Here is a 13,516-nt window from a genome sequence, read left to right as displayed (position 1 = left end):
TGTGCGATAACGGGTAGCTGGATTGACACTGAATCGCTGCAGAGTGTTTTGGGTGACAGCGCTCCCATACATTTGAGTGCAATCCGCCGGTGACAACGAACCATGGCGAAGACAGCCCACCCAACGCCTGGTGTAATAACAGGTAAGCTCGATGTAACCCGTTGCAAGGCTACAGATGATGCTGTTAGAGCCTACTGTCGGGCTCTCTGTTGTATTTGGGCTGCGCTTCATGGCAGATTCACAAATGACGCAACTACCATTTATACGGCTTTGATGTAGCACTTGAGCCTGTGCTCAGAGGGCAATCCACTGGACAAATTGCTTTGTTTTGTTTTGGGGTTTTTTGCCCCCCAAAAGCTCCCTATGCTGCTGTTGTTTCCACGGGATGCCAAGATGCCCATATGATGCTGTAAAAACCAGATGAACTGATTGATTTTCAGTTTTCTTTAAAATAAACATAGAATGGCTATAGTGGTTATTCGTATGAATTAAAGTGATAAAAAGACAAACTAGAGAGCCTTGAGGCCTCTTTGAGTGTTTCTGCATACAGCCCAAGGTGTGATTGAATTTTCACATAAAGGAACTCAGTTTTGTTACCAAGAGTCACTCCGAAGCAAAATGCTCATGTTGTCGTTTTTGCTGATGACGCGACTTAAAAAAAAAATGGGTTGGGATACTGAGACTAGATTGGACTGAGAGGGCTGTGGCACAGGGCCAGAGGATTACATAATTTGTATGTTCAAATGTTCATTCTGTGATCACTTGTGCCCTGTGGAAAGGGGCATTGTGTGCGTAGAGACCACTCCCATCAGGGTGGAAATGCTTCATCACAGGATGAAGATGAACATTTTCTACTGAAGTCTGGGTTTGACTTGATGTTAGTGTTTACCCTGCCCATCCTTCCCTGAAAGAGGTCAAGTTGACTTACAGGGAAATATCACTGAATATCAATATTCAAAGTTATTCCCATACACAGCAGTGGTTAGGTTTGTATTAGTGGACGTTTACTTGAATCTCCTATATTGTCAGAAATGAGAGAGGAGATTTTGGTATTGGGAAAGGATGCAATGTGACTGTGATGGGACATGGGGTTATTTTCAAGGGATACAGGAAAATCAGTGTTCAGTTCATTGTCAGTGGAGCATTCATCGTCTCTATTTTAGCATCTTGAACACACAGTTTTAGTTTTGCTGTGGCTGTGAGAACATTGTTTATGTTCACAGATATTGACCCAACAAGAAATATTATAGGGTATGTGAATTCTTAATGCACCCCACACCATAACAGCGTTGCCATAACACTTTTCTCAATATAGTTTGTTTTCCCTGATTATTCGGGTGTTTGAGCATGTATTTAACAGTACATAATTCTTAGTTAACATTTTTTCTTGTTTTAATGACTTAAAGACCAGAAATTAAAGAGATCACTGAAATAGATTATAATGGAAAATAATAGTTGTTCAAGTTCAAGTTTATTTTATTCATAGCCCTTTATCACAAGCATGTCTCAATGGACTTTACAGAGAATGAGCCTACCTAGATGTAACTGATCAACAATCAGCTACAGAACAGAATGATCTAAGACAAACACAAGGAAGCAGAACAAAGCACACGACACACAATAGCAGATTTTACGAGATAAGTGAAAGGTGGTTTTCTTGTTGATTTATGTTTAGTTAAGCCATTTTTCTGTGAAGAAGAAAATCTTAAGCCAGTAGATCAGGAAAGCATTTGCAAAGCTTTTCTATCTGACATCAGCCAATCCACAGTAAGAGGGATTCAATCTTGTCTGCCAGGTTTCTCAAAATGACTGCATTATAAAAAGTCCTGACTGCAAAGAGAGTAATTCACTTCATCAAGTGAAGCAAGGCAATTGACTTTTTATTGCCGGTTTAGCCTACAGTGCACAAATCTATCCAGTGAATTTGTGAAATTTAACTACTGTGTTTCACATGGCAGGTGAGAGACTCTTTCTAAGTTAGATTACACCGAATATATCGAGATATAGCCTAAATGCAAGAATCTAGTTTTTATTGTCCTTTTTTTCTTATATCTCCTATTGTCCAATTGGTCCTATATTTGGTGCCTGATTTTATGTAGAGGGTGAGGTGGGAGAGCAAGCATAATGTGCCTGGTACATTAATAGGCAATTAATATTAGTACTCAATTAATAATTGAGTACTAATATTAATTGCTCACCTAAATTAATTAACAGCAATAGGCGTCAGTGGCTAAAACAATTTTAACCTTTATTTTTTACCATTATCAACATTCAGTATACATATTATTTAATTTATTTCAACTTGTACAAGATACGATTCATTAAAATTTGCTGAACATTGTCCAAGGTTTTTTGAATGTATTAAGGAATTAACACATGGATTAAGACATTTGTTGATTTAATTTTTGACCATTTATGTCTGCAAAATTGTGCAACTACCATAATCCTCATCTCGAAGCTTCAGTAAAGTATCCTGCCCATTTTACTTCCATAAAAAAGCTGTTCAATAAGAGGCAAGCCCTATGCATACTTTCTCTACATTAGGTAGCTATTTTTCTGTTTATTACAGTATATGAGTTGATATGTGATACTGTATGTGTGGGTTTCAAATGTGAGTTGTGCACATTCACTGCATAGTATTTAGCCGTACCAGCAAAATGATCCATTAATTTACAACTACTGTGATTGGTGATATTAATATGAGAATATTTGTTTTCTCTGTTAGGTGAAGCAATGGCACCTCCATCAATCAATCTACTTCCTGACAAGAAATCTCACAGCAATGGTCAAAGCTCTCCAGCCCGAGTAGCATCTGGTGGAAAAACTAGTGAGTAATCCTCTCCAGCTTGTGCCTCGCAACTCACTCCTTCACACACTCCTTCACAGTGGCTTCATCTGGATGAAAAGCACTCTTACTATACAATGATTTTGATTATTGCATACTACATACATATTGTAGTATGCATAATATGGTATTGCATATCTAGAGTTTTGGTGAAAGAAAATGTGAATCATGGCTGCACTGTTATCAGTGAATGTTAAGGACTTGGAGCAGCTTCAGGGGACCATAACAAAAGCACAGCAACGATAACAGAAAGAGACATTCAGCATATATCCGGTGACTATCATACCAAGGGCAATTCCCTCAATTCCTCCGCATATTGCTGCAGTTCGTCCTTGGCATGGGCTGCTTGGCATTTTGCAACACAGTGCTTTCAACCTTGATGTAGTGCAGCCTCACACAGAGCTGAAGACATTCAACTGTTTCCCCCTGCTGGCAACAAAGCAGTACTGCAGATTAATGCTGTGATGCTGATGTCATTCCTCTTCAACTCAAGCTGAGTGTGCTTTCTCTCCTTCACATTTGGTGATGTCAGCTCCATCCAACACAGAGAAGAAGCCACAGACAAATGGGCATCCATCCCCTTTACACTTGCCAACTAGCATCAACAACAACCACACAGGTAAACCATGTAAGTCTCGCTGTTAGCTTCCATCCACATACCACTACCTTTACTGAAGATTCATGTCTCTCTGCTGTTGTTTGGCTGCACTGCCTCCAGTGCCACTGCCTTTTTATCTCTCACATCTCTCTCTATCTTTCAGATGTGGAAGGCTACATGAAGACAGATGACAGGATGCGTTTAGCCAAAGAGAGACGTGAGGAGAGGGAGAGAAGCCTGGGTAGGCGAATTACTTGTTTTTTGTTTTTGACAAATGTTGGCACATTTACAAGTCGTGAGAGGCTGACTTTGCAAACTCATAGAAGCTTTGTTTGAACTTTCACATTCATTTGAGTTCTTTAGGCTTGCCAGAAGGGCAAGCACCTACAGAGACTGCAGTATTTTCCTTAGGTCCTTGCTGAACTGTGCATGTCTGAAAAACCTGTGGTAGTAGGCTAACCTTTATAGGCCAGCTGATAGCTCGTAAGTTACTGCTCCTGCTGTGGCTATTTTTCAGTGCAGTTGCCTTGGAAGATTGCTTTTTCCGTTACACATTTCTCTATAATTGAAATTGCTTATGGAAGCGTTCACTAGCTAGTAGGAAATTCCTTTCAAGTTCACTGGTTTCCTGATAAGGTAAGCTGTGTCACTTTAGAGAATGTCACGTTACCGGAGCCGTCCACAGTAGCAGGTCACTCACTGTTAATCTTGTAGCTCCAGGATTTGCTTCTTCATCACAAGGATTTGTATCTTTGTGATTTCTCGGGTATGGATCGAAATTCAAAATCAAATTCATTGTAACACAGATAAGTTGTTGTAATAGTGAGAGAATTTATTAGAAGTTATTGAACAAATTGCTATTGAAAAATGGCCAAATATCTGGGTGTGTTGTTTCTACTCTGGGAGATACTTGTTTATGTTCATACTGTACACCTAGCCTGAACTGTGCAAAGCATTAGCTGAATAACATACTGGCAAAAACATTGAGACAGTTGTCCCACTTATTTTATCTATTAAACTTGTTGTTAATGTTAATTGTCTTTCTCAGCGGCAAGGGAGCAGCTGATCAGGGAGAAGGAGCGCAGAGCGAGGCTGCAGTACGAACGCACAGTGGAGGAGCGCTGGAGGCGGCTTGAGGAGCAGAGACAGAAAGAGGAGCTTCGCAGAGCTGCTGTGGAGGAGAAGAGGAGGCAGCAGCTTGAGGAAGAGCGGGTCAGTCAAGTTTAAGTTTGATTTGAAGTTATAATCAAGTGTTGGTTCTTTCCATTTAAATATGTACACACAGAGTAGTTCTATCTAATTTGCATGCATGTGTGTGCAGGTTTTCAGTGATGATAGTGTTGAGGAATATGAAATTCATGGATGTTCTTGAAGAGGTTGACATAAATGGAAAATATATTTTTTAACTGAACTTAACCCATTGTAAATCAAAGTATAGCAGTATTTTTCTCCAGTGTTAACAAACGTTACAAATGTAAATCAACCTTTCACAACCTGTACAGCCTCAGAATACATGAAAATCTCATGTTATGAAAGGTTCACACAATACACTTCCGAGCAAGAACAAAGAAACATTTTTAATTAAATTACTATGTAAACAAACCAAGTGGTGAGGTGACATGGTGTTTCAATACAGGGGGCTTTAAAAGGGAGCGCCAGTGAATCTAAACACTCTATCTATGTTGTACTGTCCAGGAGCGGCTGGAGGCCCTGATGAAGCGTTCACTGGAGCGCAGCCTTCAGCTGGAGCAGAGGGCCAAACGCTGGAGCAGGGGGTGTGCTACAGGAGCAGGTAGGAATAGACTTTGTAGATGCTAATAGAGTTTGTATTGGATAAAGGTAGGATGGAAGGCGATATGAGGAGATGTAGACAAGTGTGAATGATAACAAAGTGCATGGATGAAGACATGGTTTGTGTGACAGATGGGTGATGAGAAATTGAGCAGCAGCAGGATGTGTAATGAAATTTGTCTTTTCTCTTCAGAAGGATTGCATTTTGCTATGTTGCTGTGAGATACCATTACACAAACAGTGAGTGTGGTTGTGTTTGTGTGTGAGTATGGTGTAGGTATGTGTGTGTGTGTGTGTGTGAGTATGGTGTAGGTATGCGTGTGTGTATGTGTGTGTGTGTGTGTGTGTGTGTGTGTGTGTGTGTGTGTTAAAGAGAGCCTTTCTCTTGGCCTGATCATTGCCTGCAGCCTGGCTGCTGAGGAAAGCATGGGCATAAATACGTGCGTCTTCCTGGTTTCCCACAGAGATGGGATGCGGTTACATACCCACACTGGAATGTAGTGATGTAGCAGTAAACTACGACAAGGTAGACCAGTTATGAACTCCAGTAGATGATCAAAAAATTAAATATATTCTTAAAATGATGTAGAATAATAAAAAGTGTGTTTTATTTTCTTTTAATGGTTTATTTTTTCATATAACTGAGTTGATTCTACTTACTATACTGTATACTCTTAACTTACATCAGACTGATCTACTAGACTCAAACCATGTGTGTACAGTGAGTTTAAGATAGTTTACATCACTACATCCCTGCTGGTATGTAAACTCCAGTCCAGGTCTACACAGTTGGATGAGGAAGTCCTCAGGTAAACTGTTCATAACGCTCTGCTCTGTCTGCTCTGCTCTGCTCTGCTCCGCCCGCTGCCTATAGGTGACAGTGAGAATGCCCCACTCCCTTTCTCTGCTGCCTCCGCCTTTTCCCATGGCATTGCCTCCCCCCTTCCTGCTGCCAGCGAATCTGGTAAAGTCAAGTCCCCTCCCCAATATCTCCCCTCCCAATATCTCCCCTCTTGTTCATCCCACAGTTACCATCACAGTGTTAATTTGCCTTTGGATGGGCTGGTGTTTCAACTCAAACCAAAGGCAAATGTGTATTTCCCATAATGCATGCAGATTGAATGAAACAAAAAGTTAATTGTGTGTGGGAAGCGCAAGTTGCTCTGTGGTTGAATTTTTAATGGTTCTCTTGTGTGCAATGTGATATATCTTTGTGTATGTCCAGCTGTAGCCGTCAGTGTGCGCTGTGTGTGTTTGCACTCTACTGCAGTGGATTTTATGTGGTAGGAGTCATACTCAGCCAAGAAAGACTTAGAGCAATATACTGTGGAGACAGGCTTTAGGGATACAAAGAGGGGGGGGGGGGGGGGATCAATTTGCAGATTTCACTCTAATACCTTCTGCAGCCTATAGTGTGTTGATGACATGTACAACTAACATCTCTATTTTAAATAATCTTCATTCATCCAGAAATGCTGGTCTAATTATAATCTAACCTAATTTTAGGCAGAGCCATGCTACATCATTTTCATCATCCTAATGTCCTGGAGGGACATTCATTCTTCCCTTTCTTGTAGAGGCGAACTCTGCAGTATGACACTGCAAGCGGACCACCATGCAAGAAAAAGAGGACAATAAGGAAATACACAGGCCCCAGCTAATTCATAGCCTGAGTCTTGTTGGTGGGAAGACATTTTCGTTGCTTTGCACTCTTTGTTTCACAGCTGTTCGAGGTCCCCACCACCCAACTCCTCCATTATCTCCCCTCCACCACCCCATCTTAATGCGGTGTACCGTATTTCTTTTTGGTAGAGAATCTATTATGCGCATGTCCATATACATTTCACAGAAGTCAACCTCCAGGATTAGCTGCCCTGGGGATATGCAGGGCTATTATTCTCATCTCTTAGTGTCAATGACTGCAAACTGACATTTGGTCAAAATCACTTGAAAAGAATGATCCAGAATGCACTGAGATACTTTTTTGTGCTTTTTAGACGTGTTAGAAGTATAATTTTTAGACTTGGTTTTTAAAATAGAAGTAACTAAGTGGTGCTGACTATGGGTCCCCAGAACAGTTTCATTCAGATTAATCATACATGACCTACTATAGAAATATGTGCACTAAAATAGACATAGACACAGCCATCCCACTGAGGTAACTCTTCAGAGATGCTGACACATTAGTGATGGAGTGACAAGAGACGGCATGGCAGTATTTCTCAAGGATAGAAATAATGTTCTGTTTTTGGAGTTGTAGTATGTGTTCTGTGTTTAGGGCCTTGGCTTTTGTGATTGTGAGTCTGTGTGAGGTCTGTGTATATTTTCAGTTGCTGTGAAGTGTTTGTGTTTTGGGTGTGCCAGGAGAAAAATGGCTACATGTTGTGAACAGGATCCTGGGATAGTGTTCATACCCAGTGTGCTGGCATGTGTGTCCTTGCACCACACCGCAGGGAAGCGTACAGACTCTGCTCTGCCATAAATGCTTGGCAGTCAATAAGTCACAGCAAACATGGGACTGGGTGAAGGTGTTTATGATTAATTGTTAACAACACTACATGATTGGACTTTGACTTACCACCTCTGGCATCCACACACCCTCTCATATCTGATTGTAAGCCAAAGCAATCATGCTGGTAGTTTAAAGACAGTGGATGCCAAGGCTTTGGGGGTTTGCTCAATTTCCCAGTATGCCCAGCCATGCCTAGCATTGGGAAATCAAAATTTTGATTTTCTCAATTGGAGAAAGTCCACAGGGACAAAGGAGCCGAATGGGAGTTAATCTTAATAAAAGTAATCATGCAGTGTTTTACTGTTGCAAAGTGAAATACACAAAGTAGCCTATGATGACACACATGCAACAAAATAACAAAATAGCTTATGCTTGCTTTAGTATTCCTTTTATTTTCCAATCTGCCATTGCAGTGTGGTGCCTCTCATTAACAATATTGCTCCACTACTAGCTTGGTCTGCATATGTTTCGGTTACCAAACTGAAATCATTTTTTACAAAATTTTGATATAATATCTGACAGTATGTTAGAGCTATAGATCTTTCTTGCATTTTGGTTACATTGGTAATGTTTGTAATCGTAAGCGGTTTTTTTTAAAAAGCTTCTTTTCCATTTAAAAGTCAAACTTTTCAAGAATCTATATGATATATATCCAGATATACATAACATTAATATGGCCAACTGAAATTCAAGATTGTGGCTTTAAATGCAGCAGACTTTATCACAAGCTGTACTGTTTTATCTTAGTCTTAAACAGTCTTTGTGTACTAGCCAACTGACTTTGACTGCAGAAATGAGTCTGTAGGCTACAGTTGAGTGCAGCACAGGCATGTCCCCTAGCTTCTGTGTTAGTATCCCTCTTTCGCTTGTTATTCTTTATCATCTGGTCTTGATATGCATGATGTTTGTCATCATGCAGCTCCCTGCAGCCCTCACAGGTCGCTGAACCCAGCTGACCACAACAGAGCAGGAATTCACGGCTCTCAGTCCACTCCCAACACCCCTAAGGTCAGACCTGTCTGTCCTAATTACTTAAGATGAACTCTTAAATCACTCTTAAATCTTTTATTCTTAATTTTATTCTTAACACTGACATTTTCTCTCGTGTGCTTTCAGAAAGAGCGGCTGCGCAGAGAGAGAAGGACTGCATCTCCAGGTTTCAGATCGCCTGTGAGAAGAGCAGAATCCCCTGCTAGTGTCACCAAGCACTTGGCCTCTCCTACTACCTCCAAGTGAGATCATTCATAAGTCAACTAGGGCCCATTCTTGGTGGGAGCTCACCAGGGCTCCTTTTTGTTTCCTCGTGCTAAAATGTGTTATTTATTGCTAGTGGGGTGTTTCCAAAGCAGTATTTTTAAATTCCATTCCTTTCGTACAGCAGCCTTAACTCTGCCAATGATAAGAAGCTAATAATTTCTATCTGGCTGCAGGCTGACATCCAAGATGCGTGCCCACTCTCCTAGCAATGTACACCAGTACCATTCCTCTCCTACAAGACATCGTCCAAACCTGTCTGATGACAACAAGAAAGTAGAAGACAAGAGGGTGGAAAAACACAGTGAAGAATCCAAAACTGAGACTACTGGGAAAAAGATTTCTGACATCAACAGCCGTGATCCATCTTCACAAGCTGAGAAATCCGCTGAGAAAAATTTGGTCAACACTGAAATCACTAAAAACAAGTCTTCTAAGACCGAAACGTCTGATAAGCACCTCAGGGGTGACACATCTGAAAAAAATGACTCATCTGACAAAAAGGACCCTATGTCTCCCAAAGTGGATACCTTAGAAAAGAAGAAGTTGAAAAGCAATGACCAAGATGCAGACAAGAGAAAAGGTGGACTTTATAGAAATGACAGTGTAGTTTTTGTTTCTATGCTTATCCAGTTTATACATTTTGATGAATTCTTACACCAGGTTTTCTTCCTCTCTATCTGTGATAGAAGCGGCACCATGCACACCCACAGGGAAGCTAGCTGCTGGCACAACAAATGCAGAGGAGGCTACCAGGTTGCTAGCGGAGCGTAGGCGTCAGGCCCGAGCGCAGAAAGAACTGGAAGAGAAAAAACGTGAACAGGTGGAAGAAGAAAGGTGAGGAGACTATAAATTAAATAAATGAATGGCGGCTTTATACAGAATGTGTGATATGTGTCTGCGAGCGTGTACGGGTGAGAATTAACGAGTGTGTGCATCTGCCAATCAGACTGAAGGCAGAGCAGCTCAAAAAGCAACTTGCACAGGAGCAGCCACGGCAGGAGGCGAAGGCTCAGCATGTGAAGGAGGGGAAGAAAAAAGAGGAAGATCCTCACAGACTGAAAAAAGAAGATGAGAAACAACAGCAGGAGGAGCAGGAAAAGGAACTACAGATCCAGATGGACAAAGAGGTCAGGGGTCGTTTTCAGCCAGTAACTAATGCCTTGATGTGCATTGGATTTTTTGAGTATATGGTGATGGCTAGTTACACATAAAATCAGTTAAGGTGTATAGGATGTTTATTTTTAGCATGGTGTGTAAAATGTTCTGTCTCGCATACAGTTTCCAATTGCAAATACATTTCCTTGATCCAAACAGAGAGAAAAAGCCAAGGTAGAGCAGGCTCAAGAGGACGCAGAGCGCCAGCGTCAAGACAGAGAGCTGCAGAAGCTGCAAGAAGAGGAGGAGAGGCAACTGAGGAAGAAGGTTTTTAACTTAACAGCATCTTAAGTAGAAAGAATGTTTAGAATGTAGTGCCATTCATTGTTACATGTTGATACCTTTCAATAAGTTCACACAGTAACCAAATGATATATTTTTACAGAGAATTGAAGAGATCATGAAGAGAACTAGGAAGGGTGATGCTGACTTGAAGGTACTGTAAGAGAAACCTGCTGTTCTGCTCTGCTTCTAGCAGGTTATCTTTAAGCGCCTGCTATTTTTAAGCAATTTTGTGATCTTGATTTCAACCATAATTTATTAAATTCTGTCTCTTTTTGTAATTGTTGTCACGATTAAATTTTATTGATGGTGATACTTTGGTTTTGTGTCCTGATTACCACAACTGTTGACTTGATCATCTCTGTTCTGCATTGAATCAGAAGGAGGAACAGGTGGAGACGAAGTCTGTCTCACCACCAGGTACAGTATGTTATTCAGTCACCCTCCAAATACCGTAGCTTTGCTTGCTGTCCCTACTTGCTCCACCCCTCTCCCTGTGCCTTGTAACTATAATTATGCTAAGAAGATGTGTGCGGTTCATGATGGGATGAATTTGTTTACTTATTTGAGCATGTTGAGCAGCAATCCCACCCATTAATAGCTGTTTGTTAATGGGAGATATTGATTGGCGACAGTATTATATTTTCAGTTGCACTATGGCTGTGTTGTGGCAGTGTTTTTCCAATATTTGTTTTGATTTGGAGGATCATATATCGTGTTCAGAACAATTACTTCTGAGGTCTTTGGCTATTTTCACAATGAATCTAACTTTACTCATGGTCTATGTCATGACCACAGATAAATCACATGATCAACTCAATTCCATCAAGCAAAAAAGTGCTATATTGTGTTGCCTTTGCATCAACCATTTAAAACAGCCAAGGGCACAAATCTCAGGAACTACACAAACATTTTGTGGAATATGGAGCAATAGCCAAGGACTTTACTATTATTGCTGATAGGGCACCTCTACTGTGGCAAAATATAATGTTAAAAAGCTAATTTACAGAAAGAGCAGAACCATGGGAGTTGTGTGTAAAATTAGCAGTTTTTGAAAATGCCCTTGGATAGGATATCTGGTGCTTGCTCTTAGGGGACCATTCTGTACAATGTGATGTTTTTGTTCTCCACAGGGGAACAAAGGATGAATGTTCAAACTAGTGATCAGGTGAATGAGCAAGCAATCCAAAAAGTTGAATTTCAGGTTAATGAGCAGGTCTCAGTCCAGGGTAATAAAAAGGAAAACGCCCTGGTGAAGAAAGAAGCAATGGCACAGATGGACAACCAGAAGAGTACGAAAGTTAAAAAACAAACTGATCAAGTGACACCAACACATACTGTTCTGGAAAAGGGACTGGACACCAAACAGGCCAGTGAAGAGCAAGGCAGCCGACTTAACAAAGAGGGTAAAGCTCATGTTCTCAAGCAACAGGAGAAACAGGTGGAAACCCATGTGAACAAGCAGGATAGAGCACAGGCAAATGTGAAAGCCACTGACCAAATAAATAAAGAGCTGACAAAGACAGCAGATGCCAAAGTCAACCAAAAGGAGAGTGCCATGATGAACGGAGAAATGAAGGGTCAAGGAAGTGCCCGGATGAGTAGTCAACTTACCGCTGAGGTGAGAAAACAACAAAGCCTCAACGTAGAAGTGACACTCGGTGTGTCAACAACTGAAGGGAAGGCTGCAGGAGGGTGTGAGCTGAAAGTTAACAGACCCTCTGTGACACCCATGTCAGTGGGACACCCATCACCCCCAATCATCAAGCTGGAACCGCTAGATGTGAAGGGCACCGGGTCTTGTGATGAGGTGCAGTCCATGGAGGTCAGGTAAGTCATCAGGTTAAACTGTATTATGCAAGACTGGACTAGTAAACATTCTGACAAGCATACTTTCATAAATACATCAGTAATAGAATTTAATTTGACTAAAAATATCACAAAATAAGCTTGATAGTTCTGCAAACAAGTTAAAATCACTGGATAGCTTGTCATTTTCAGTGTACCGGTTCTTTTGGTCATCAAATAAAACTAGTCCTGGACAATATAAGTAATTGCTTATTTTATTATTTTTCAGCCCAGTTTCTAAAGAAGAACTGATTTCCATCCCAGAGTTTTCGCCAGTCAATGAAGTGCAGCACGGCAGTATGAGTAACACCCGTGCTCTGGAGGACCTGCTGGACCTCACCGGCAATATTTCCTACCCCAAATTGTCCACTGAAGGCAACATAGGCGACTGCAACAAGAACCTGATTGAGGGTGTTGTTAGTCCCATGTCAGATTCAAAGCTCATTGAGATGTCTCCTCCATCCGCAAATAAACTTAGCATCCAGTAGTCCACTAATCTCTCTTTCTCTTGCCCTCTCTCCCTCTCTCCCTCTCTCTTTCTCTTTATGTCACTCTCTGACACACACATACACACACACTTAAGTACTCTGTCTCGGGATAAATCAGTGGTTCTCAGCCTTGGAGTTGACACAAGAAAGCAATTTTTTAAGTTTGCATATTTGTGTATACACACACATATTACATGGTGTCACAGTTCACCATTTTGAATATGTGCTGCTGTGTTATTGCATTACATTTATGGGATTTGAGCCATAGAGGCTGAGAACAGCTGGTCTAGACAGCCTTGTCATCTCTTGACAGAGCCTGAGGTGGAAATGTCTTGGTGGTGTCTTCTGCAGACTGAGGTGAGATGGGGGAGAAACTGACTACAGATTTGAATCATTCAAAACACTGTAAGACATGAATTGCAGTATAATTGAAACGTTCTTTGATCTGTCCACATAGCAATGAAGCATGGACCTTGAGTATCAAAGATATTGTTCAATTTACAATTCTTGTTATGATACCTTTGTGTGATATGTGCAATATCAAGTAGAACGAGAACTGTGTGTATGAGTGTGTATGTGTAAGATGAGCGCACACAAGAAAGAGAGGGAGAGAATGTGTCTGTAATAGAGAGAGTAATAAAGAGATAACAAAATAACACAAATATCAGGGTTTTGAATCTTATAGACCTTTAGAACACACACTACTGCTAAGCTACAGTAGCTTGGTAAAGATTTTCTCC

The 13,516-nt window shown here is 41.0% G+C and overlaps 1 protein-coding gene across 1 annotated transcript; it reads left to right on the top strand.

Annotated features, from left to right (window-relative positions):
- Positions 1–102: 102 nt before the first annotated feature.
- On the top strand, positions 103–12,921 carry map7d2a (MAP7 domain containing 2a). Its single transcript, XM_071528864.1, has 16 exons — positions 103–142; positions 3,378–3,473; positions 3,607–3,684; positions 4,492–4,655; positions 5,139–5,235; positions 6,109–6,198; positions 8,666–8,754; positions 8,863–8,978; positions 9,177–9,583; positions 9,690–9,837; positions 9,950–10,130; positions 10,318–10,425; positions 10,544–10,594; positions 10,821–10,860; positions 11,574–12,270; positions 12,518–12,921. The coding sequence occupies exons 1-16, from the start codon at positions 103–105 to the stop codon at positions 12,774–12,776; spliced, it is 2,661 nt and encodes an 886-aa protein (XP_071384965.1). The 3' UTR covers positions 12,777–12,921.
- The last annotated feature ends 595 nt before the right edge of the window (positions 12,922–13,516 follow it).

This window comes from Centroberyx affinis, unplaced genomic scaffold (assembly GCF_046629955.1).
Source record: "Centroberyx affinis isolate AG114_WGS23_722 - 3 ecotype Tasmania unplaced genomic scaffold, CSIRO-AGI_Caff_v1 ptg001735l_1, whole genome shotgun sequence".
In the NCBI taxonomy this organism is placed as follows: Eukaryota; Metazoa; Chordata; class Actinopteri; order Beryciformes; family Berycidae; genus Centroberyx; species Centroberyx affinis.
This window is presented reverse-complemented; position numbering and strand designations above follow the sequence as displayed.